This window comes from Aspergillus heteromorphus (genome assembly GCF_003184545.1).
Source record: "Aspergillus heteromorphus CBS 117.55 chromosome Unknown BO70scaffold_9, whole genome shotgun sequence".
NCBI lineage: Eukaryota > Fungi > Ascomycota > Eurotiomycetes > Eurotiales > Aspergillaceae > Aspergillus > Aspergillus heteromorphus.
The window spans coordinates 1,032,829-1,056,060 of NW_020290414.1; the positions used below are offsets into that span (position 1 = coordinate 1,032,829).

At 53.3% G+C, this 23,232-nt stretch overlaps 10 protein-coding genes across 10 annotated transcripts; 8 read left to right on the forward strand and 2 right to left on the reverse strand.

The window, feature by feature from the left end:
• Positions 1–2,994: 2,994 nt before the first annotated feature.
• On the forward strand, positions 2,995–3,894 carry BO70DRAFT_335233 (A4/G1 family peptidase; the record flags this gene model as incomplete). Its single annotated transcript, XM_025541048.1, has 1 exon — positions 2,995–3,894. One exon carries the CDS (start codon positions 2,995–2,997, stop codon positions 3,892–3,894), a length of 900 nt encoding a protein of 299 aa, XP_025400408.1.
• A 1,594-nt stretch (positions 3,895–5,488) lies between these two features.
• Positions 5,489–6,086, forward strand: BO70DRAFT_361429 (uncharacterized protein). Its single transcript, XM_025543041.1, has 2 exons — positions 5,489–5,874; positions 5,957–6,086. Exons 1-2 carry the CDS (start codon positions 5,815–5,817, stop codon positions 6,065–6,067), a joined length of 171 nt encoding a protein of 56 aa, XP_025400409.1. The 5' UTR covers positions 5,489–5,814; the 3' UTR covers positions 6,068–6,086.
• Positions 6,087–6,516: 430 nt separating this feature from the next.
• Positions 6,517–6,956, forward strand: BO70DRAFT_395739 (uncharacterized protein; the record flags this gene model as incomplete). The annotated part of the gene is made up of 3 exons (XM_025546561.1): positions 6,517–6,576; positions 6,642–6,721; positions 6,788–6,956. The coding sequence occupies 3 exons, from the start codon at positions 6,517–6,519 to the stop codon at positions 6,954–6,956; spliced, it is 309 nt and encodes a 102-aa protein (XP_025400410.1).
• An 812-nt stretch (positions 6,957–7,768) lies between these two features.
• Positions 7,769–8,686, forward strand: BO70DRAFT_313548 (uncharacterized protein). Its single transcript, XM_025540246.1, has one exon. It carries the CDS (start codon positions 7,798–7,800, stop codon positions 8,239–8,241), a length of 444 nt encoding a protein of 147 aa, XP_025400411.1. The 5' UTR covers positions 7,769–7,797; the 3' UTR covers positions 8,242–8,686.
• A 469-nt stretch (positions 8,687–9,155) lies between these two features.
• On the forward strand, positions 9,156–9,803 carry BO70DRAFT_395741 (uncharacterized protein; the record flags this gene model as incomplete). Its single annotated transcript, XM_025546562.1, has 4 exons — positions 9,156–9,232; positions 9,308–9,434; positions 9,522–9,557; positions 9,663–9,803. 4 exons carry the CDS (start codon positions 9,156–9,158, stop codon positions 9,801–9,803), a joined length of 381 nt encoding a protein of 126 aa, XP_025400412.1.
• A 367-nt stretch (positions 9,804–10,170) lies between these two features.
• On the reverse strand, positions 10,171–12,717 carry BO70DRAFT_428622 (uncharacterized protein; the record flags this gene model as incomplete). Its single annotated transcript, XM_025547996.1, has 3 exons — positions 12,307–12,717; positions 10,784–11,017; positions 10,171–10,310 (listed from the first exon to the last, which is right to left on the reverse strand). Exons 1-3 carry the CDS (start codon positions 12,656–12,658, stop codon positions 10,171–10,173), a joined length of 726 nt encoding a protein of 241 aa, XP_025400413.1. The 5' UTR covers positions 12,659–12,717.
• An 80-nt stretch (positions 12,718–12,797) lies between these two features.
• BO70DRAFT_361430 (uncharacterized protein) lies at positions 12,798–13,316 on the forward strand. The gene is made up of 2 exons (XM_025543042.1): positions 12,798–13,054; positions 13,113–13,316. The coding sequence occupies exons 1-2, from the start codon at positions 12,907–12,909 to the stop codon at positions 13,166–13,168; spliced, it is 204 nt and encodes a 67-aa protein (XP_025400414.1). The 5' UTR covers positions 12,798–12,906; the 3' UTR covers positions 13,169–13,316.
• A 1,792-nt stretch (positions 13,317–15,108) lies between these two features.
• Positions 15,109–17,323, reverse strand: BO70DRAFT_335241 (FAD binding domain protein; the record flags this gene model as incomplete). Its single annotated transcript, XM_025541049.1, has 5 exons — positions 15,109–15,537; positions 15,591–15,738; positions 15,791–16,247; positions 16,309–16,802; positions 16,866–17,323. 5 exons carry the CDS (start codon positions 17,321–17,323, stop codon positions 15,109–15,111), a joined length of 1,986 nt encoding a protein of 661 aa, XP_025400415.1.
• A 996-nt stretch (positions 17,324–18,319) lies between these two features.
• Positions 18,320–19,693, forward strand: BO70DRAFT_370587 (uncharacterized protein; the record flags this gene model as incomplete). Its single annotated transcript, XM_025544749.1, has 7 exons — positions 18,320–18,443; positions 18,488–18,516; positions 18,567–18,603; positions 18,654–18,739; positions 18,797–19,167; positions 19,231–19,467; positions 19,513–19,693. The coding sequence occupies 7 exons, from the start codon at positions 18,320–18,322 to the stop codon at positions 19,691–19,693; spliced, it is 1,065 nt and encodes a 354-aa protein (XP_025400416.1).
• A 2,404-nt stretch (positions 19,694–22,097) lies between these two features.
• On the forward strand, positions 22,098–23,159 carry BO70DRAFT_361432 (MFS general substrate transporter). The gene is made up of 2 exons (XM_025543043.1): positions 22,098–22,169; positions 22,223–23,159. The coding sequence occupies exon 2, from the start codon at positions 22,303–22,305 to the stop codon at positions 22,945–22,947; it is 645 nt and encodes a 214-aa protein (XP_025400417.1). The 5' UTR covers positions 22,098–22,169; positions 22,223–22,302; the 3' UTR covers positions 22,948–23,159.
• The last annotated feature ends 73 nt before the right edge of the window (positions 23,160–23,232 follow it).

Here is a 23,232-nt window from a genome sequence, read left to right on the forward strand (position 1 = left end):
GAAAGTACGTCATCAAAACTGCGAAATAATTTCTTCTGTGGTCGGAGAAAGGGAGAGGATGCAAATCGAACTGCAGGCATGCATGCCATTCGGAGTAACTGTGAACGCGAACGGATGCCGATGATGTTGTTGGAGCTGTTGGGCAGGAGCTTGAGCCGGAGACCGATGCAGGCCCAGATTATGGTCGCCGTCGCCAGTTCCTCCCTGAGAGGGACAGGGACTTGGACCTGCCTGGACCTGGACCTCTCTAGACCCCCGATCGCATGTCCGTTGCAGGTGGATGAGTGGGTGGATGTGAATGTACAGAGCACTAGTTTACGGTGGATAACCCTCTATAGCAGTAAGTAGTAAGTAAGCGGCCTGGCCAGCCAGCCAGCCAGCCAGCCTGCATGTGTCAGGCCAGGGGGGTATAATAAGCCTGCAATAATATTCACACAATATACAGCACTACTCCGTAAGTACTGTGGCATCGTAATCCAAAAGTACAAAAAGTTGTTCCGTCGCCTACCGCGTATACCCAACCCTTGTTCATGTTCCACGTACCTTGCATCTCCGATGGCATGGGATGACAGTGGCCCTTGGTTATCCTTGTCCTTGTTTTCGTAAGCACCGCCGAATTAGGGCGACACCCCCGCCTCCGACCTGGCTGCGTTGCATGCAGGGATGATGATGATGATGATGTATCCTGTAGATAGATAGTGCGTAAAGGCTCCCGGGACTCCGCGTAGTGGCCGACTTAGGTACAGGAAGGATTCTGCCGCCGTCGCGATTATTCGCACTGACACATGCAGATGTCATATCATCCATGGCGGGCTTATCGTCCGCCGCTACTTACGAAGGAGTACTCCGTACGGAGACTGGCTATCGTATTTGTGACGCCCGGAGCGGAACTGTCTATATTGATCGATTTATTATCGCCGATGCACTCGGATATCTGTCTAATCTATCGGATTCTACACCGAGAGAGGTAGGTTGTCGTGTGGGTTTGCCCGCTGCACACCGCAGGTCCGGGACAGGATCACTCACTACTTACTCAATCTGCGACCTCGGAGAAGAGAGAGTCGGGTCGGGGCCTCGGATGAGTCCCAGATGCTAAAGTTAGACCCGGGTGTAGATACCGACAGGATCGGGGAGGGGGAAGGGAAGGGAGGGGGGGGGGGAAGTCCAATCGTAAGACATGGTGCCTGAAGAACAGGCTACGGTGAGTGACAGTCCGTGGCATTATCATCATCATCCTCCTCATCGTGGCCGTCCTCAGGCTGAGGCCGGAGATAACTTGGCCGGATCGGCAAGCCAATGGGAATGTTCGTCAGGGAACGTTAGACTTTATGCGGAAGGGATCAGCCGGATAGCGTCCGCGCGCGACCGTGATTGGCTCCCGGCACCAACAGCTCGGCCATCTCCTGACACTCAGATGAACCTTGATTGGTTCGCTCGGTCTTCCCCCTGTCACCTGCATTATCTGTGCAGATTAATATCCATCCCGTTAATCCTATTCGGGTCCATTCAGCCACATTGAAGATCTCCACCCCTCCTCAAGCACTCAAGACGTTACATTGTCATTCCGACCTCGGCCAAGGAAAAATCGTTCAATAATATTGTTATTATTATTGGCGTTGGTCCGGTTCCAGTTAGATCCTTTGTCATCTCCCCCCCCCCTTCCCTCCCCCCAAAGCCAATTGACGGCCCCCCCCCGCACACCTTTCCTTTCCCCAATCTATCATCCTCCCGCTAGACCACCACCGCGGGCTTATCATTCGCCCTCAAGACTTGTTCGTCGGGTCGAAGCTTGTTCTGTCCGCGCCGTCGACTCTTCCGGCGCCCTCTAGTCGCCGCCACGCTCGCCCGTTCGTGCTGGAGCCTGGGAAAATCGCCGAGAAGGATCCAGCCATGAAGCTCGAGAGAGTCCGAGAGACTAACTAGATACTAGATACTAGAGAGGGATGACTTAACTTTGCGGGAGAGATAAGCGCTGGGCCAAGCCGTCGGGCGTCCGTCCCCAGCACCGGATATCCCGGTGGAATGACATGCTCGCCAGCTCCAAGTGCGTGATTCGCCTTCGCCTTCGCCCTTCACGCCCTTCCCGCTCTCGGCCTATCTACCCGTGCCGTTTCTGCGCTTGTGTTTGTGCTTGTGCTTGTGCTTGTGCTCACTGCCCACTGCCCACTGCTCTGGCCTGTTCGTCCGCCCGTCCCAAAACGGCCTCGTCTGTCTACACCAGCTCACATCCCTGCCGTCTCTGGCTAGCTCCAGCCCTTTTCCAGCTACACAATGAGGGTGCGGAACGGCGGAAGGGCGGATATGGCTGACGGCTGACGGGGAGGCTTCGCCAGCCGTGCAACCGGAAAGTCACTCGCTAATGCAACACAATCTTGGCTGCCAGCTGCTGCTCCAACCAAACAACGCGGCCTCACGTTGGAGCCACTGGAGCTATCTATCTACTCCTGTCTATCAGTATCAGAATCGTAAGTCTCTCTACCGAGCTCCCTGCTAGGTAGGGCCTTTGCACCCCCGTATTTGCACTAAGCGGGGACCTTTCTTCAGCTAGCAGCTAGCTGGAGATAGAAGAATAGACAACAATATGCACGGCGAGGAACCGCTCTGAGCATGATCCACTCCTGCGCCGACGGTGAACCTTCTCTAGCCTGCAGGCCCCCGTTTGATACGACTGTGGGTTCGGTGGGCGGACTTGAGATTGATCTCCGTCGGACCAACAGCGGGGGTGGTGTCATTGCCTGCTGGGAAGTTGGAAACTGGAGATTGCCTGCTCTCGGAAGCTTGTGAGAGAGAGGGCGAGATGGCCTCGTCGACGAGTCCGGGACTCTCGACCTCGATGCATAAATAGAGGCCGCATTCCTCCCCTCCAACCGTTTCTTCTCCATCCAGCATCGGACAATCTCGAGCATCATCTGGTTCAGCTTCCCACCACCACCACCACACTTCATCAACAGTTCTATCTACTCTTGTCTTCTCGACACCTCCTCGAAAGTCAAAATGAAGTTCTCTTCCATCCTCACCGGCTCCCTCCTGGCCAGCGCCGCCATCGCCGCTCCTCTCACCGAGAAGCGCCGCGCTCGCAACCTCGCCCGCCGCTCCGACAAGCAGCGCCAGACCAACCCTCCCTACATCCCCGGTACCAAGGATGTCCTCAAGCTCACCAACTCCACCGAGACCGAGTACTCCGAGAACTGGGCCGGTGCCGTCCTGATCGGATCCGGCTACACCGAGGTCACTGCTGAGTTCACTGTCCCCAGTGTCTCTGCTCCCTCCAGCTCCGGCTCTGGCGGCTACGGCGGTGGCTACGGCGGTGGCTACGGTGGTGGCTACGGCGGCGGCTACGGTGGTGGCGGCCCCGGTGGCTTCTGGAAGCGTCAGGGCGAGGAGTACTGCGCCTCCGCCTGGGTCGGTATCGACGGTGACACCTGCGAGACCGCCATCCTCCAGACCGGTGTCGACTTCTGCTACGCGGACGGCCAGGTCTCCTACGATGCCTGGTACGAGTGGTACCCCGACTACGCCTACGACTTCGACGACATCGAGATCTCCGAGGGTGACTCCATCAAGGTCACCGTCAAGGCCTCCAGCGACACCAGCGGCACTGCCAGCATCGAGAACCTGACCACCGGCAAGTCGGTCAGCCACACCTTCACCGACGTCTCCGACGGCAACCTGTGCGAGACCAACGCCGAGTGGATCGTCGAGGACTTCGAGTCCGGTGACTCCCTCGTTGCCTTCGCTGACTTCGGCACCGTCACCTTCACCAACGCCTACGCCATCTCCAACGGCCAGACCGTCTCCCCCGCTGACGCCACCCTCATGGACATCGAGCAGGACAACGAGGTCCTCACCTCCACCTCCGTCGATGGCGAGACCGTCACCGTCACCTACGTCTAAATCGCCTCTCAGCTTCCCCGCCAGGAATGCGCCGATGTGAATGGTCACAATGACACACCAAACCATGGGGATGCAAGGAAAATGAGTGATGATTTATCCGGAAAGATCTGATCTCATCGAGTTGTTGGTTCTGATTCTGTTAATGCTTTTACGAGTGATTGTATCTACATCTTATGTAGCGAATTGAAGTGCGCGCACGATGCTATAAAAAAAAAAAAAAACCCTCACTCCCCCACCCCCCTTTACCTCACAATCGTAGATCGTAAGCCAGATCGACATTGAGATCATTTGGATTTGTAGTTCATTCCATCATTAGAATACTATTAGAATAGTAGCTGTTTTCTCCTGTTTTCTGTTTGACTGCGAAGTTTATATCATTGGAACGGTCGGGTAGAGTAAAATCTTCCTTGCACACTCGGCATCATCTGAAGACAATTCATTCGCATGGAGTTGACTGATCCCAACCCCGTCGTATGTATCCGAGCGCATCGACATCGCGAGTAAACGTCTGAAGATGCCCACGCAATCCCCAACAGGTGAGACGAGAATATAGTAGTCGAGCAGGTGTAATACCAGGCAGGATACGTATATTCGATATAAGGTTGCCAAGCCGGGAGTGGCTGAATCTTGGTGGTATTTGCATGGGTCCTCGCCAAGCTGTCAGGGATAAGCTCTGAGACATTGTCATCCTTCGAGGGGAAACCGGGTCTTTTCGTCCGTGATAAGCCCAGGGCCATTCCAGCTGTTGAGAAAGCTGGCTCGAGCGGTGGTCATCAGCTGGATGCATGTGTGTGTGTGTGTGTGTGTGTGTGTGTGTGTGTGTGTGGGCTAGGGAGAATTCACTCCTGAGATGGCCTGACGTTGGGATATGGCACGTGATAATTATGATCTCGTGCAGTTCATCTCACACCCAGCAACTTCAGACCCATCTATGTTAAGTAAGTGTTCGTTGAACACTCAGAGGCGAGTGAGTGGGTGAGAGGGTGAGTGTACATATCAACTTCATCGGTGCGCGTCTGGATGAAGGGGCAAGATATACTCTGGAGCAGTCTCCGCACGATGGGTGACACAGGCATACAGTAAGAAGGCCGGCAGCAGTGATGGTAATCCTCTTTTAGTAGAACTGGAAGATATATACACCATCCATAGTACTCAACCAAGACCCCAAGGCTCGATAAAAGGGCTCACACCGAACGCAGTCTACTGCAGCACATCGCGTTCTGTCCCCGACGGAATCCGATTCGTCTCAATAAGCTGTTTTAGCAATGAAGCCAATGCAGGGACCCTTCAGGGTCCATTCCCGACCCTGAGATGCTGCCAGGGACGGTTCCAGAGTTGCGATCCCACAAGACAGAATGCTTCGCCTGCGCGCGCTAGGCCGCATGCGGATGGAAAAAAGAATCATGTGACCTCAGCTGATGTAAGTTTCTCGGCCGATGGGGGAGAGCCAATCAGATGGTGCGGTGTGGAGGGTCCGGATTCGGTATGGCGTCGGCCTTGTTGACAGCCAAATGCCGTCATTATTTATTCTGCCTGCATCTTCCATCTTGTCTATCTATCTGCTGCACAGTACCTAGGAAGTACTACTCTGCCGCAGCTATCCCGACTATCTAGATCTTGTACTTATCTGTTGTTTTCTCTCTTCTTCCTTCCCCCCCCCAACTATTTATACTCTTTTCTGTTGGACCTAAGTCACATGACTCAACACCCTGCCGGCACCCCCACGTAGGCTAGTTTGAATCTGACCAACCTTCTGCTTCTACATTTTCCATCCCGATTGCTTTTCAACTTCGCCCCCCTCCTTCAGCCCCTCCATCTTCTGTCTTCTGTCTTCTGTCTGCATCGAAGTCTCATCTACCCAGCCCACCAACAATCAACTCATAAGCTCTTGCATACAACCCCTCACATCTGCTCGCAATCATGTCTGGCAACGACTCCGGAAAGGGCTACTCCTACACCAGCTCCGGCACCAACAGCCAGGTAGGTACCTTCGTCTCCATAATCTTCGCCATCATTGCCAGAAACCTCCAAACCATCATACTGACAGGATAACCTGCAAAAGGGCAACCACTACTGCTCCCGCGACTACGGCAGCGGTGCCTCCAACTCCAACTCCTATCACTACTCGAACAGGTCAGACCCTCTCCTTCTTTCCGGGAGAGCCATCAACTAAAACAGAGTCCCGCATCCAGTAACGGCTCCTACTACTACTCCAACCCCAATGGCAGCTCCTACTACAACAATGGTAACGGTGGCTCGACCTACACCGCTCCTTCTTTCCCAGGGAAAGAAGTGAGCGATGAGAATGGACTAAAGTTAATAACACCCAACTATGAGAATCTGATACTCCGTACATCCACATTCAATGACCACAAAAATATTCCCACTCTCGAGTGTAGCACCATGTACAAGTGCAGTACCGTAAGGGCCAGTGAAGGCAGCTACACGTCATGTCCCCAACGGTCTTTCCTTCCGCGCTTCCCTCACTATGAATACGCCTTCCCCGCTTCTCACCTTCCTCCTCCATCCCATCCCCCATCTTCTGTCTCCATCAAGATCTCATCCACTCACCCCATCAACTCGTAACCTCTTCCATACAACCGCTTGAACCCAATAGCAACCATGGGCGGTAACGATTCCGGAAAGGGTTACTCATATAGAGGCTCCGGCACCAACAGCCAGGTATGTCGTCGTTACAGACCTCCAAACCTGACTGCACCATGCTAACAACACACACCCTGCATAAGGGCAACCACTGGTGCTCCCGTGACTACGGCAGCGACGCCCCCAATCAAAACCCCTACCACTACTCGAATAGGCGAGACTTGTTTTCTCTCTATGACATGACAGACAGGGCAAGGGCTATCAACTAACAGAGGAGGTCCTCAACCAGTGACGGCTCCTACTACTATTCCAACCCGGATGGCAGCACCTACCACAATAATGGCAAGGGCGACTACTGCTACTCCGACCCTGATGGCGGCAAACACTACAGCGATGGTAACGGCGGTTACTCCTCTACTCCGTCTTCTTCTTCTTCTTCCTCCCAGGAACAGAAGTGAGCTATGGGGGTAGATTTTCTTGCGATACGGGATCAGGCTGTGTCGCGGTTGGTTGGTTCCTGAATTGGAGAGGGGATGCGAGATGAAAATGAAAACGGATTGAATTTCTTTCTTAATGCTCGCGCATCATGCTTTTATGCCGGGATGAGGTCCTTATCGGGAATCATCGATGGTGTTGAATCAGCGTCTCTAGTGTACGCGGGTTAGAGGGACGTTTGTTGTGTAGTGTAGTTGTAGTAGTTTTAGTTGTGCGTGTCCCTTCTGCTGCACTGTGCTCCGACATACCCAACATCGATTCGAAAACTCCATCCCAAGACACTGACACTGACACTGACACGGACAGAAATAGCAGCCATCTCGGCGATCGGCGGAAAATCCCCCGGCGATCTCGGATAAAGTTTAGTTCCAGAAGCCAACGAACAGATTCCGACCAAAAACATTCCTCTCTCGACCATCCATCTCCCCAGTAAATGCGAGAGAATACAGTAATCCCATCCCAAGCCAACTACTCCTCCGTGGTACTTGGCGGTAATCGGTATACTGGACCGTGGGACTCCCCCCTTCCCACCGCTGGCCAGTCACATCGGAATCAGCCACACTGCCTGCTTAGCGCTGACCGCGACCGACCGCAAAGACCGCATCTGACATCGGAACTCGACCGCCCCCTCCTTTCCTCATCTGTTCAAAATCATCACACCCCTTCCTCATGTTCCCCAACCCGAGATAAAAAAAAAAGCCTGCCCATTTTCTATCACTACAAGGGAACCCCCCCCCCCCCAAAAAAATAAACTAAAATAAAATATAAAATTAAACGAGAGGCCCAGGCCTGGCTCGAAGGATTATGAATCCCCGGAAACTCTTCATCCTCATCTACAAGGGCGACCCCCTCGACTACACCGAGTACCGCCATACGGCCTTATATTTCCAGTTTGCCGCGCAGGTACGAAGTGTCATGCATATCCTGGGTACGCAGGGTCTTTACAAGTTCGTCGAGTACCTGGGCGCTGACCCCATGGAAATCGGGGACCTGGTGCGCGTCGTCCCGGTCACGGAGATCTCGGGCGACGTCGACGATGAGGAGGCTATCCGGGAGACGGTGTCGCGGACCCCCGTGCGCAATGGGTATATGGATCTGGAGTGGAACTGCCAGCACTGGGTGGGGGATGCCCTGGGGAGGTTGGTCGAGAGGGGGTGGGTGACTGAGGCGGAGCGGGCGGAGGCCATCGATAAGATGACCGATGCTTGTTTGGAGGCCCAGGATGACCAGGCGCTGTCGGCTCAGTGATGGTCGGAGGCTGGGGGGGAAGAAATTAGGGACGCGGGCCGTCTGAGTGCACATTCCGTTCAGGTATCGATTGACTTTGACATTCATGGGGATGGTTATCTCGCGGGCGAGTGATCATACTTCGGTTCCCCGGCTCCCCGGCTCGCGTCCCCGGAAGGGGTTAGATTGGACGACACGGCAGCATTTCAACACCGACTCCCAATGCCATGATGCCTAATGTGATGCAGGTCTGCGGGAGGTGAACTTACCGAAAGAACGGTGTCGGATCTGTGACGGCATTCCATGATGAACCTTATCGGTCATTGACGCTCTTGCGACAATAAGCCCACCAACCGTGGCGCCAGAAGGCTTGATCACGACAATGATTTGGCGCAGAGTTGTGTATATATATGCTAGAAAATGCACGGCTATGCGCGCATGGCGCATTGCTGATCCGAGATCATGCTGGGTAACCGGTCTTCATCTACTTGAGAAAAGGAAGACGTGAAAAGGAAACACAAAGACATCACATTACCCACTTGACAGACGTGGCTGAAGTCTTGCTCGTAGCGTGATGGAAGGCGGATAGGAACCAGGCATGCCGCATTAGGCCTGTTGACGCATGAATCTGTAACTGTGTTCTCTTCCAGGTAAGCAACATTAAAATTGCGCATGAAGCAAGGGGTTGATCAGAGAGGGGCGAATAGGTCATTGGACATTAAAGTACACCGGCACCAATACTGTCCCTGAAGTATTCCTGCTGACCAATTATAGGTCCTCTGCCATAAGACACGGTTGTTGATCGATGCTAGCGCGACTTTCCATCATTTGGTCTCCCCACTTCATACGCTGCTATGGTTTTGGGATCCCGAAAACATCAAAACGGCCCTTTCGCATAAATTCCTAACTGGGAGCACCGGGAACAGTCGTGTGCTATGGTCCGTCCGAACTTGATCAAGGTCCAGGTGGCACATGTAGATATCATCGAGGAACTCATGGATGATACGCTTGCGTTGATTCCGGCCCATGCTGGAACTGTCGACCGGCAGGACCTTTTCCTCTAGTATATTATTAACTCAGCGACCAGGTTTCTCTTCGGACACAGTGTGCACAACCTCAAGAAACAGCGCGCCGGAATCCGCGACAATATCGAGCAGGACTTTGCTAGTGCATTGTTTTACGCACACAAGCTGATCCAAAGGGTCTGCGCATGGGTACATAAGATATTCCTGACCCGAAGGCAAGGGACTGCAACCGCATCTGTCACGATCGTGTAAAAGTATGCCAACAGCACACTAAAGGTGCGAGAATTGCGCAACGAGGAGAGGGTCATTGCGGTGGGTGACCACCACGATGATGGAAGAGAGAATAAGAAACCTTTCACGGGCTGGCACAGCAGACGGGCGTATCCAGTACGAGCTGATGTACGCTCTTCCAGCTAGACGGGATACTACTGTTTCACTCTTGAGCAATATTTTCTTCATGTTGGCAATGAACCCCGGATCTGGAAGAAGTTGCGCGAGGACGTTGCCGTCCTCAAGGGTCGCGCGCCCTCGTATGAGCAACTGCGCAACCTGATGTAGCTCAAATATCACCTCAACGAATGTAAGCCACGATTTCCCGGAGATCGATTCACCTTCTTTTCTTTGAGTACTATACTGACTGACTGGGTACTATCGCGCTCCGAATTCACCCCGTTATCCCGGGTAATGAGTTTTATGCCGTCACCGACATTATCCTGCCTGTAGGTGGTGAACCGGACAGCAAGTCGCCTGTTTTCATCCCGAAGGGCCGCAACATCGTGTACCACCGATGCCATGCACCGACGCGAGTATATGTACGGTCGACGACCCGAACGCTGGGCCGACCTCTGTCCAGGGTGGGAGTATCTTCCGTTTCATGGGGGACCGCGGTTTGCGTCGTTCAACAGTATGCGCTCAGGGAAGCGGGTTATGTCACGGTGCGTGTGGCGCAGAGGTTTTCCGTCCTGGAGAGCTGGGGCCCAGAGCCGTGGGAGGTGGGCTTGACGCTGACCTCTTGCTCGAAGAACGGAACGATGGTGGGGTGGAGGTAGTTTGAGCTGGGATCGCCTGTTCTTTCTTTCTTTCTTTTTTTTTCTTTTTTTTTTTTTTCAACTGTCTCTTAGCCATGATCCGCGATTAGGCCCGTAGATACAATGTGATGATTGCTTCCTACCTGAAGGTGCTGAGGGGATCAGTTTCACACCGCAAAGGAGCCCTGAGCATCGATGAAGCCGAAGCTCTGGCAGGAGAGGATGAAGGGAGAGTGAATGTTGTGCTCGAAGTCAGGTGCCCGGCCGCCACCTGACTTGCAAAGGCACAAAGTACGCCTGACGTGTTCCACTGTTCTACTGTCCTACAGGCCCAGACTCTTTGGATCCCTTCTCGATCCCATCACCAATGGCCGTGAAACAGAGTCAGGCAAGTGGACTACAGGGCTGAAGTTCCAACTTCTTCTTCTTCTTCCCCACTAGCAGCTCCCCCGTCTGTCGTCCCAAAGCAGAACATCGGTCTTCGCTCTTGCTCCACCAACAATGGCCCACCGCCATCGCCCACAGTCCAGACCTTGACAATATTGGTGGGGTTGCCGATGCTGCTCTGGCTCGTTGGGCTGCTTGACATGATGTCTTTGTCCACCTCCCGAATGATGCGAACGGAGGGCGATGGCTGTCTCACCGGGTGGATCAGCTGCAGCTGCGGCTGCGATGTCGGCAGGGGGGCCATGGTCGGAAGGGGCTTGATGCAAACCGCGAACTTGCTGGCGTCGTACAGGCTGACTAGGACGGATGTGGTCAGAACGGGAGGGAGGGATCGATCGCCTAGGTAGAGGCCGAGGAGGCTGAGACGAGAGATTCGTGGGCGCCAAATTTACCTATAATTAGTAGGTGATGGGCCCAAAAAGGAACCGCAGCCAAGAAAACATGCAAATAAGGCTCGCTGCCTTATAGCGTTACTGTGACACAGCAGCATAACATATCTGCCCGGCCGTCTGGGAAGCAAAACCTATAACCAAACAGGGAATTCGACACAGGGCAAACCGACATGACAGGCCACGTCTAGCCTATCACTCTTGTCCGCTCCCGTCCCGGGTGAAACGGGGCTGATAGGTACCCTGTCATCTGATGGGAGTGCATGCGACAACCGCCGGTACCTGGAATGATGCGGTCGGCTTGTCATGTTTTCCAACAATATTCGGCCTGCTGGGAAGGCCCCGACATTGTTTCACGGCTTCCAGAGCAGGCTGGAGAGCATCGGCACCTGTTGGTGCTGACTCAACTGGCGGTGAGGTTTGATGATCTTTGCCGTCACACAAGCCAAGCCATCCCAATTTGAGTGCCCCTGAGGCTGGAGGGTTAATTGATGGGCTGCGGAAGTGGCGGTGAAAAAACGGCTGGAACAGCACTGAAAAGAAAAAAGGAAGAAATCTGCCAAGGGAGCTTCTTTCGGATTCGATGAAGCTGTGGCCAGTGGATCTCAGGGTCCTGCAAGATGGACGGCGGAATGGCTTCCCCGATTGGACTATTGATCGCCTGAAGCCATGCCCAGCCATTTGTCGCGGATGTGGTCAATAGTCCATGGCGACCCAGGCGGGCTAGCGGACTCCATCCGCGGTCCAGTCGATCGGAACACGATCAATCACGATGCCCACCAAGCTAGCCAGGTCTGACACTCTGCCTCGCTGGACGACGAGCCCACTGTGGAGCCCAAACGGGGCAGTTCGAAGAAAAGAAGGGCGATGGTTCCATCGGATCCGATGTGTCGATCAGCGTCCCATTGCTTTTTTTCACTTTTCTTTGTCGTTCGTTCGCCCTAAGTCTAGACAGTCCCCGTCTTGCCGGTATGTGACCGTCTACCTCAGTAGACGCTCTACACTCACTCTACACATGTCGAACCTCGTCGTCACTGGTCACACAATCGAATCCAATGCCCATAGCCTAACCGGCCCATCGGTGCCCAATACCCGGGATCAAACTAGCAAGCCCGGAACGCTATCCGCGTGAACGGATCGGAGAGTAAGAGGCCAATCAGACCAGAACCGTTGATCCCGACGGTCCGTCACACAAACCCTCAGCCTGCGAACTACGTGTTCCGTCCCGCCAGTCGACTCTGTTCCGATGTGGTCTTCTGGCCTTCCCCGGCCAATCGGGACGCTTGCCAGTCTGCCAGACTGGAGTCGCGAAGCACTTTAGGAAAAAGGACATGAGAAACCACCGTCCGATGGTCGTATACCAGAGCTGCACCTCATCGCCTGTCCACTTCGTCGCGACGGGGAAAGCATTCCCCATCTGCAGCGGGTCATTCCTTCGTTTTCTTTGATCCAGCAATTTCGCACCATCCCACAGAATGCAAGGGAAAGGGACGAACAAAGCCAGACCGATACACAACGCCGTGGATTCCTCGTCGATGGGCGGCCACATGGCACGGGATGAATTATCAGGTCGATGGACCCAGATGCTGAAATGAAGTCGATCGGAACCGCTATGAGATTATCTATAAATATGCTCGACGACCTGCTGGCAGAAGTCTTCAGCGACTACGGAGTACACTCCACCTGATGCTTATCCTGCGCCCATCACCTACTTTTGAACCTTGTCTTGCTTTACAAAGAACTCCCTTCCTCTCGTCCCATACCACTCCTCTGTTCGCCCCCATACAAAGAACCACCATGGACCGAAAGTCATCTGCGGCAAATTCCGGTACAGGCAGCAGCAGCATCAACAACACTCAGTCAGATCTCTCAGACCTGGAGAAGTACAAAGCCCGATGGGCAAAGATCTATGATGATACTGTCCGGCAGATCAACGAAGTCAGAGGTGAATAGATGCCCCCAATCGGCTTCTGATCCAGCGCTGACACTCCTGCTTCTTCTAGAACAAGAAAAGAAATCACGCATAAGCAAACAATCAAAATCATCCAGTTCCAGCTAGCATCAACGAAGAATTCGGAAAGATTGGCAAAATCGGGTGTTTATCGGGATTATGTTGCTTCTGATTCTCCATTTCGCTATTCTGATCCTTTGCTTTTCCTTTGTTCTTGTTTTTTTTTTTCTTCTTGGCTTCGTTTATCTTTTTATTGCTTTCCTATTATTCCCCTCACGCTTCTTTCTGCCGATAGACCTGGGTTGCTTTTCCTGATATACCATTTTCTTGACCATTCTGTCTCCACAGCGCCCCATCTTCATTTTACCAGTTCAGCTGGATGCCAAAAAATGAGTTTTTTTTTCTAGTAGCTTATGTCCCTGTGACGAATGCCGATCCTCTATCAGGACTCATACTTCTACCCGCGCTAGTGGTCCACGCGCCATAAGTTATATTACCCCTGACGTCATCGCCACCGGCGTACCTTTTTCCCCTACCTAGTCAGTCATATGGAGGGAGGGCTTGGGTGATTTGTGTCGTAGCTGAGCCAGGGTGAGATGCAAAGTGACGTCTGGACCTTGTGAAACAAAGGGGAGACCATTGTGGAGGATGGTTCACCACACGGTAGGCCAGCCACAGTCGACCAGTCAAACAGATATCGTAGGGCCAGCCGAGGTCCACTACGAACTGCCTTCACAACCCACTCCGTACTCTGGATGCCCCGAATAGAATCAATAGCTGTTCCACCACCCAGCCCACGTATTGCCCGCCCGGAATAGAAGCCCAATAATTATGACGAGTCGACTTTTTTGGATAGTTGATGGTGGCACATAGTTACTCCCGCTATCGAGCGTCCCCGACCAAAGTACCCCCCCCCCCTCTCTTCTTTCCCCCCACCGGAGAGTCCTCCGTACCAGGAATGGCCACGCCGATCTCCCTAGATTCGTCGCGCAAAAAAGTACGATGCTGCCTGGCTAAAAAGTACCCCTGACCAGTAACTGGTTTCGGAGGCCTCCTTCTTGGCAACTCCTCCGTTTTCTTTTTTTCCCCTGCTCATATGACTGATGCATCAAGGTGTGTTTAGTGGCGTGGGGGGGATTTGCGCGCTAAGCTCCTCCTATCTCCCTACTACTCCACATTATGGTACTCCGTAGACAGAGAGATAGCAGTACACGGTAGTATTAATTCGTCAGCTGCATTTCTGTCCCGGATGATCTTTTCCCCGAGGCTGCTGACGCGCAGACAGACATATGCAAGTGTGATGATTGCCGTGGACAATGACAGCAGCAGCAACAGCAGAAGCAGAAGCAGGCCAACACAAACCGCGTCGGCGCGTTTCTATCGGCCGGGATTGGGCTCAGTGGCGAAGTGGATTTTCGCGATTGTCGCGGTTCGAGGACTATTCGGTCGGTCGGTCGGTCGCTTTGGCGAGGTGTGAGATGATATATATGTATGTATGCGCTGCATGGAGTTATATGTAACAGTGTACTTGTGCTTGTACCTTTATGCACATGTACATGCCCAGCTTGCCACCGACAGACCTATTTGCCTTCCTACTTACCTGGCTGTCAGTTTAGACGTGCTGTTGACATGAGTTCTGCAGGTTTCGTGGCAGCGTTGCCCGGATTCAGCGGAGGACTTTTGCGTCTGCATGGTGGTGCTGCAGTGAGAGGAGAGGAGAGGCTGGTGATGCATGGATGAGCCACAGGCAGGTGACCAGCAGCAGGTGACAACGAGGCTAGCTGCATCGGGAGGTCACGTTGCCAGGCTCGGTGGATTGTTCCTCCTTCCTTTTCCAGCCGACTCTTCCTCTTCTTCCTCTTCCTCTTCTTCATGCACTGTCGGTCATCAGCGGGGGGGAGGGTGGAGGGCTGTCAGCTCCATGTCTATGTGACACTTAGACAAGGACCCCGATAGGCTTTATCATTAATCCATTTGCGGAAAAGCAGACGATTTCATTATTTCGTGGCTTGGATACTAACCAAACCATCCCAGATCTTATTTACTCTTTACTTGGGACACAACCGCCCGTTGTTATTCCACGAATACGGAAGAGGGTCCGTCGTCTGGACCTCCCAGTCCTCCGCTCCAACGGCAGTGAGAGCAAAGAACAAGCCCGTCGGGTCGTACTTCTGCTTTAACGCGTACAGACGAGGGTAGTTGACGCCGTAAAAGGCTTCCTGCAGATTGGGCTCTAGGAGGTCGGCCTCGCTCATATATGCGCCGGAGTCGGGCGCCAGCTCGCGCAGCACGTCCATCCACTGCGTCACAAAGATCGAGTAGTTGTAGACGGTCTCCCAGCTGGAGGTGAAGTTCCACTCAGATCCGACAATGACATGAGCCAGAGCATCGCGCCATGCCGGCAAGACCGCGTTGTCCTTCGGGAGCTCGACAGCGAGACCCGTGCCACTGATGTGGAACCCGGCAATGAACAGGCCCTGTTTCGGTTAGCGATCACGGAAAGACATGGGTGGAATGTGCGCTGTCATACCTTTTCGATGGCGTCCTTGTGGGCGAGCAAGTTCCGGTTCCGCAGTTCTTCGGTTTCGAAGACGCTGCGAGGCAGCAGACGGGAAGCCGTCTTCACAACATCGGATCCGACGCTTTCCAAGGGGAAAGCGACCTCCCAGACATCGTGGCTAGTCCAGTCAGTCAGCCAGTGCTGTCGACGGACGGGCATGAGGAACGTACAAATTGTCGGCGTGGTTATACCACGGGTCGCTATAGGTGATGTTCAGCTCATCGAGAGCATCGAACCAAGGCTGGAGGAGCGTCTTCGTCTCGGAGATGCTCATGTTCGGCGCGACGAGTGACTCCATGCGGAAGTAGTAGTCGGTGTCGCCTATATAACTCGTCCCGAATTCAAGGTCCGAAGCACCCAGGTAATAGTACCCGTATGACCCAGCATCGACCAGTCTTTCGAAGTTATCCAGGTAGGCACCGAAGGCGGACCAGAACGCGTCATCATTGGGAGCATCGCTGATCGTGTAGTTAAACGTGACAGTTGTAGTGGGCAGCTTCGGGTACGCCTTAACGGTCAGAGACGTCACGACACCGATCGTGCTGCCACCACCACCGCGAAGCATCCAGAAAACATCAGCGTTCTGCTTGGAAGTGGCAGTGATAAACCGGCCATCGGCCAAGACAACTATTAATCCGTCAGCATAAGAAATCGCCAGGTTGGGTCTGAGATCAAAGGGGAAAGCAACCTTCCAAGGCCAACACCTGATCCGCCGCCATGCCATACAGACTGCTCAATGGCGAGTGGCCCCCACCGAAGGTGTAACCACCAGCCACACCGACGGTGGCACCTTCACCTCCGATAACTGTCACGCTGGACTCCTTGGCAAACTCATATGCCTCGTAGGCCTGGATACCGGTGCCTAGTTTCATGGCGGGACCAGTATAGCCATTGTCGGCTCTGAAGGTCGGGTAGAATGCCTTGTCTTTGAGATGGTGAGTCCAGATAGACAGGGCGCCTTTGCCAGACGGCTTGCCGTTGAAATCGTGACCAGTGTTCTTGACCACAAGGCGAAGATTTTGGTTTCGTGCAAAGTTCACGGCCAGTTGAATCTGAGCAGCGGTGGATGCGTTGACGACATACGTCGGATAGCCACCCTGCGTACAGGTGTCGGTCCAGTTATATCCAGTGGGCATGCATGAGCGGCCCTCATAAAGCGGGAGCATGATAGAGCTCGGGTCACTCGATCTTGATGCAAATGAGCCTGGGTACATCTCAACCATGTTGGATCTATAGAGGACTTACTGATAGTAACCACTAAACCAGCCCGTGGTGATCTCCGAGCACTTTTCAGCATCATACTGCGGCCAGTCCGGGTAGCAGTAGGCGGCCAGAGGCACAGGCTTGGACAGGCTTCCGCCGAGCAGCTGATCAAAGATGTCCCAGGTCGACTCAGCGGGCCACGCCGCATCGCCTGGCATGAACTTGCAGCTGTGACGAGTACCGTTGACAGTCGCGTTGGTTGCCCCAAATGAAAACACCCGCGACAGAGTCTCGTTCTTGAGTGCAGCAGCGACCTTTGCCAGGACTTCGTCCGTGAGCTGCACAGCTTCACCGGAAAAGAGAGGCGGCGCTGCGGATGAGCCCGTCGTCACAGTTGTCGCTGCTGGACTAAGTGAGACTGCAACGCTCGAGGCACCCCGTGTGGACGCGATGGATGCCACCACCGAGGTGGCCAAACCTAGAGACAAAAATCCCCTCATGGCGACAGCCCGAGTCACCGTGAGAGCAATAGACGAGGCAGAGGCTTGCTGCTGAAGAAAGGGAAAGATTGGCTGGAGGGCGACAAGAGGGCATATTTAAATGCTCGCGTGAATCCGACCACGGAGCCAAACACTGGAACCCTGCAAGCGGGTCGCAGAATTCATACCTGGGGCACCTTGAACGCGAGAGCGATTGGTTGGACAGAAAAGCAGATGGAGTCCCTCACGCCGTATTATGATCTTAGCGTCTATCTTGACCGGCCGGTCACGAGCCGCGATAGGAAATTTGCGTGTACTGCAGGGAACTTTCACACGGCCAAGCGGCTAATGCAAGTTATGTTGGTCTCGAGCCTGATGACTCGATGAGGTCCCCGCGTGCCGTGCCTGATTCCTTTCAACCTTTCGGCGGATGGGGATGAAAGTTCAGAACGCTCTAGATACAGAGCAGACTTTATCACCTCACCGACCCTGTCGCAACCCTGATCAACAGTGAAACGGCCGCCCGCAACAAGTGCCGTTTCCAGATGACCATTGGATTTGGTGCCAGGACTAAGGGGTCCTACCTGAAACTAGTGTCCAATAAGTGTGGGGACTGGGCATGGGCCGATATTAAGCAGTTGGCCTAACACCTGGCTATCCACCCCGGCTGGTCTTAGTGCCATACCCTTCCGACCAAACCCCGGCAGCCCGACTCAGATTCTCCGACCCAGCCAGTCATACGAAGCGTCAGGCACTCAATAACAGGGGTGAGATATTTACTGAACCTTATCGAATCGATGCCGATTTGCTAGAATGCACGTGGAAGGGAATTTTTGCACAAATTGCGGGAAAAATGTCGTATTATCCCTGCCAGCGGCTCGCCATGGATCTGCGGTTTACTCTGAAGGAAGGTGTGTCCACTGCCTGTAGGCTCAGTTTATAATGTGCCTTTCTGCTCAGATCGAGCCCCCATAGTTTGTTACATTCGTCTGGTCCTTTTGCACGCAAAGGCCTACCATGACATCCAGCGACAACCTCCAATCACAGGTAATCGGCCTGATACTCGCCTTTCCAGCAGTAGCGACAGTGGCGGTGGTCTTGCGTATATGCAGTCGTATATACATAGCCAACTTTGCTCTTGGTAGGCCCTTAACCGCTTTATCCTTTAAGCCAATGCTGACCCAGAAGATGACTGGATAATCTGTTTTTCGGGGGTAGGTACCATTCCGAACTTCACAACTTGTGACCAGGCTGACACGACCAGATTCTTTATTGGGGGGAGACAATATCTTCTTATTATGGTAGGTGTCCACACTGGATCGCCAGCTCCCATTAACCACCCATGCATCAGTCATAAAATACCAATATCTCGGCTACCACATCTGGGATATTCCGGCCGACTCGCCCCAAATTCTAGGCGCTAAATATGCCTACGCAGTACGGTACACCCTGCTATCACACCAAGCTCGGACAGAAAGTGTTGACATGGTTTAGACTGAGATTCTTTACAACCCCATCCTTGGGCTCATCAAGACATCTATACTGGTTTTCCTCCTTCGCCTGTCAGGACAGAAGATTGCAGTGCGGAGGACAATCTGGGTTATACTGGTGCTGAATGCAACCACCATGGTAGTAACATTCTTCGTGATTGTGCTGAATTGCATCCCTATCGCCGCAGTCTGGGACAAAGCGTCGTATCCCGACGCAAAATGTCTAAATTTTGCAAACATTGTGACAGCAACAGCATCAGCGTCCATCATTACAGATGTTCTGGTGCTCATGCTTCCCACATGGATTGTGTATAACATTCGCATTCCCCAAAGACAAAAGCTCATGCTGGTGGGGGTATTGTCATTTGGGCTTTTGTAAGTTGGATTTACTGCTCTTTTTGCCACCACTTGAGACTGGACTAACACCTGCGATTATAGAGCTGTGATAGCAGGTATTGTCCGCGTCATTCTCCTTGATCATTTTGACCGCCACCCCCCGTATGATTATACATACTCCCTCATTTTTTGCATTTCAACCATCGAAGTCAGTATCGCATTCATCACCGCCTGTGCACCGTCCCTCAAACCCCTCGTTGTCAAAATCATACCCCACTTCTTCGCGTCCAAAGGCCGAAGCGACGCAGAATACAACAAGCGGAGCGGGCCAGGGTTAGGGTACGAGCTGGACAACCGACTCCGAGGATCGTGCCGAAGAAACAGCCAGATTGTCTCCGCTCAGCAAACAAACTGGAATCAAGATACAGACAAGAACGGGATTTTGATGACTACAGAAATGGAGGTTCGATGGGATGGCGATGGCAGCAGTTCCAAGAACCCGGGCGACGGAAATGATGGTGACCGCCAAGGGGACAGTGCAGAGAGTTTGTTCCGGTATCCATGAATTGTGGTTACGCCTTCGACTGTGCTCTTGCCCATGATTATTGACATTCGGATGCGAACGTCGGAGAAACGTCGGGCAGACTAATTCCTGCCAGACAGTAGACTGGTGGGCCGCTTGCTGCCCGGATCTGAACCCAACACTTCCGTACAGTGGGACCCAGGGACAGAGATGTGGGCGCTTCAATCACCCACATCTCTGTCCGGAGATCTCCGAGTATGACCTTGGTTACGATCCCCGAACAGGCTAATCGAAGCTCAGGTCAATTCCTGGCCTCCTCGATCCGGCATTCTGTACGAAAAATCCTAACCCTCGACCCGATAAGAAAATGTTATCGTGGAGACCTGAGTGTGAAACCCCCCTTTCTTCTAGTCGTTCTGATTAAACTTCGTGTCTGATCCTGCTGGCTGCACCTAAACCTAATTCAATCGCCCTCCGCCCTAATCTATAATCTATATAGATAGGGTGGTGGAGTCGACTAGCCGTTAGTGTTCCATGAGGCTGTGTTCCACTGCCGGACAGGGATGAGAACTCCGTATGGGGAGTCGGGAACTATTGTGGCATCATCGTTAGCCACCAGGATGGGCTGGTGGCTGGAAAGGATTCCGTCTGTCTTGGTTGGGGAGGGGTTTCTTTCTTTCCTAATTACAAGGTCTCCGGCTATCTGACTAGTGATTTCTTTTCTTTTTTGCCCCCCCCCCCCCAACCCCGTTCGATAGCGCCCGAAGGATGTCGAAGGAATCCGAATTAAGGTGCGGATTTGGGTGTTAGGGCATGTGTTGGGTCTAGCGTCAAGGGCGAAGGATTTTGCAGTCTGACTAGAGAGAGATAGAGAGATAAGGTAGGTAGTGCCGTATTAGTGTGGCTGTTCTTTACTCCCATCTAACTAACTCTGAAACTCAATTGAACGCCAAAGAGGTAACCTGAACGGAATACAACGTCCGATGAAGTGATGACTATACTATTGATAAGTGGAGGGGGCCAACAGACCGGCACAATTAGAATCCGGCCTCCGGGCCATTCCAGCCCGGCGTCAGTCTCGCAGCCCCTCATTTCTCCATCTTCTCCATTCCTCTCTAGCTCTAGAGCATACCCCACATGATCCCAATGTTGATCACAGCAACGCCATGAACCGATGGCACGAGTCGAGCTGCCGACAACCAGAAGTCACTACCGCAAGCGGCATCCCACTGCGGCTACTGCTTTGCGACCCCGAATCTCGGCGATGGTGCAAGTATCCCTCCCCAACCAGTCCAGCTGCAGAAAGAACATCATTGCATGGCCATCCATCTGCCGTCGCTTATCGCGGCGTGAACACGCACGGAGAAATCCTGGAACAAGACGCAACACAGAAGTCCCTAAACCGAATCCCCGAGACCGCCCGTTCTCGCAGATCACGAGCAAGAATGGTGCCGTATGCCTTGTGCTGGTGCGATCGAAAGCCCGATTCATGTCGAATATGAGATTGTGTTCATTCGTCGGCCTCCGGTTCCGCCGTGCGAGGTCTCCAGATATCACCATGCCATCCTGGGGGTATCCTTTTCACAATCCATGTCTGCCAGTCCGACTTCGGAGAGAAATGGATGGATAGACGGACGGACGGTCATCTTTATCTTGTCAGCACTACCGCCCGCAAGCGCCATTCGCAATCGGGTCTATATGCATCGTGCTGTGCGTGATCACCATCCGAGTGGACAAGATGCCTGTCCAGATACCCACCCGGTACGACCCGAGTATGCGTGCCTCAGGGATGCCCGACGGAGCTAGGGTCTAAGTACTTACTTAGTCCGGTCCATTCCCCCCTCGCGTCTGCATCCAAAATCCTCCTCGCAATTCATCTCACCCACCGCACAGCTCGCCTTTGGTATCCAAAGAGGGCTCCAACCTGTTGCAGACTTATAAGGAAGGTATTGCATGGTTTCGCAAACCAACCATGGCACGTCTACGCAGCGCAACTTAGCCGATGAGCAATATGAGGGCTTGGACGCCTGGTTGCAGGCCTTGGGGGCCTTTCTCGTGTATGTCGCGACATGGTGAGTCCCTCGCGACTGATCAAACTGGTGTATCATGTCTCAATTCCATCTTCCAGGGGCCTCTTGAGCGCCTACGGGTCGTACGAAAAGTACTATGAGGCCACGCTGCTGGCTTCCACCTCCACAACTGCGATCGCCTGGATCGGCACCCTCCAGGGTGTCATCCTCATTGGTAAGCCACAGCGTGCAAAATACAAAATACCCTCCACTCGGCTCGCAAAAGCCTGTGCAGTGGGAGGCGTCGTCACCGGTCCCATCTTCGATCGTGGATATATCCGAGAGCTCCTCATCACCGGCACCATCACCACGGTGTTTAGTGTTATGATGTTGAGCTTGGCCCATCGGAGACGCAATCCTATACGTCCCCAGCATCAGTCTCGTAGCATCCAGGTTCCAGCGACATGGAGGATTGGCAGTCTTTCTAGCCACTTCAGGCACAGCAGTTGGTCCGGTCTCCTGCACCTTCTCAGTATAACTACTACTCACTAACGACATCCAGGCGGGGTCATCTACCCCATCATCTTCTCTCAACTGCAGCCCAAACTCGGCTTCGTCACGCTCGCCGAACTCCTCGCCGCCATGGCCATCATCCTCCCCGCCACACGAGGCAAGAGATCTAACAGCGTCCGCTCCCTGCTCGATCCCACCGCATTCCACGACCCCGCGTTTATGGTCTTTTGCGTGGCGCTGTTCCTCATGTGGATCGCTTACTGGGTGCCCTTTTTCCTGCTCCCGACCTTCGCCCAGTTCAAAGCCGGCGCCAGCTCGAACCTAGCCTTCTACATCCTGGTCATCTGTAAAGCATCCACCATCCCCGGACGCTACATCGCCGTGCCCCTGTCGAATCGATTTGGTCCCGCGCCTACCATGGCCGGCTTCGCACTAGCATCCAGTGCTTTGCTATTTGGCTGGATGGGTGTCAATTCGGTCGCATCCACCATTGGCTGGGCTGTGCTCATTGCTCTGTTTATGGGCCCATTGGCCGTATTGTATCCGATCATTGTGCCGCATTTGTCCCCGAATAAGGATTTGGTCGGTACGAGGATCGGCATCTCGTCGGCTGCGGCCGCGATGGGAACTTCGATCGAGTTTCCGGTTACATTAGCCCTGGATGATAGTAAAACTGGCTTGTTTTGGAAAAGTCAGGTTTTTTGTGGTACTTGTATGCTCGGTGGAGCTGTTTTGATGGTCTATGTTTACTATAAGATGTCTAGGACCGCGTAACGGGGTGGGCTGTTCATGAGTAGTGATGGCTGGGATGCGATGGTGGTAATTGAATGGGGGGTATCAATATCAATGTTTGATGAGATTGCGACGGTGGTGGTTGTATATGAAAGGGTATCGGTGTTGGTATTGGGCTGGGAGTGGGAGTGATTGAGTTGCGAGGTGATATTTTGGAAATAGGGACAAGATGTATCGTATGTTATGTATTCCTGTCAAAGTCAAGTCGCTAACGGGAATATCCAGATTAAAGGAATACGATGGAATTCGGAGATCCCATATACTAAC

Bases quoted from the DNA above. Each gene is read 5' to 3' on its own strand.
- BO70DRAFT_361432 (XM_025543043.1), top strand. From the start codon at position 22,303: ATGGCCATCATCCTCCCCGCCACACGAGGCAAGAGATCTAACAGCGTC.
- BO70DRAFT_313548 (XM_025540246.1), top strand. From the start codon at position 7,798: ATGAATCCCCGGAAACTCTTCATCCTCATCTACAAGGGCGACCCCCTC.
- BO70DRAFT_361430 (XM_025543042.1), top strand. From the start codon at position 12,907: ATGGACCGAAAGTCATCTGCGGCAAATTCCGGTACAGGCAGCAGCAGC. The intron at 13,055-13,112 runs GTGAATAGATGC...TGCTTCTTCTAG, and splicing joins GCAGATCAACGAAGTCAGAG to AACAAGAAAAGAAATCACGC.
- BO70DRAFT_361429 (XM_025543041.1), top strand. From the start codon at position 5,815: ATGTCTGGCAACGACTCCGGAAAGGGCTACTCCTACACCAGCTCCGGC. The intron at 5,875-5,956 runs GTAGGTACCTTC...AACCTGCAAAAG, and splicing joins GCTCCGGCACCAACAGCCAG to GGCAACCACTACTGCTCCCG.